Genomic DNA, 370 nt, shown 5'->3' with positions numbered 1-370 from the left:
AGAGAAAGGAGAGGGCAGAGCCTGGCGGGGGTGGGGGCCAGGCCGGAGCCCCGTTACCGGGGACACGACCCCCGTTCTCACCGGGACAGGACCCCCGGTTCTGACCGGGACAGGGTCCACATTCCCGGGACAGGACTCCCAGACCGGTTCCGGACGCCATTCCCAGAACCGGAGCCCCATTCCCGGGACAGGACCCCCATTCCCGGGGCTGGATCCCGTTCCTGGGACGGAACCCCCAGACAGGTTCGGTGCCCTATTCCCAGAACCGGACCCTGTTCCCAGAACCGGAGCCCCTTCCCGGGACAGGACCCCGTTCTTGGGACGGAACCCCCAGAACCGGACCGCCGTTCCCAGTACGAGATCACGTTCC

The 370-nt window shown here is 67.8% G+C and overlaps 1 protein-coding gene across 1 annotated transcript in view; it reads right to left on the bottom strand.

Annotated features, from left to right (window-relative positions):
• Positions 1 to 77: 77 nt before the first annotated feature.
• Positions 78 to 370, bottom strand: part of LOC115949200 (receptor tyrosine-protein kinase erbB-3-like) — a gene marked incomplete at its 5' end in the record, with an annotated part of 12,593 nt that continues 12,300 nt past the window's right edge. The window contains one exon of the mRNA XM_031065684.1: positions 78 to 221. Within this exon, the coding sequence (XP_030921544.1) occupies positions 78 to 221 (144 nt within the window). The remainder of the gene's footprint in view (positions 222 to 370) is intronic.

The sequence above is a fragment of the Geospiza fortis genome, unplaced genomic scaffold (genome assembly GCF_000277835.1).
Source record: "Geospiza fortis unplaced genomic scaffold, GeoFor_1.0 scaffold2329, whole genome shotgun sequence".
In the NCBI taxonomy this organism is placed as follows: domain Eukaryota; kingdom Metazoa; phylum Chordata; class Aves; order Passeriformes; family Thraupidae; genus Geospiza; species Geospiza fortis.
Note: the sequence above shows the minus strand (reverse complement) of the source record. Positions and strands in the feature narration are given on the sequence as shown.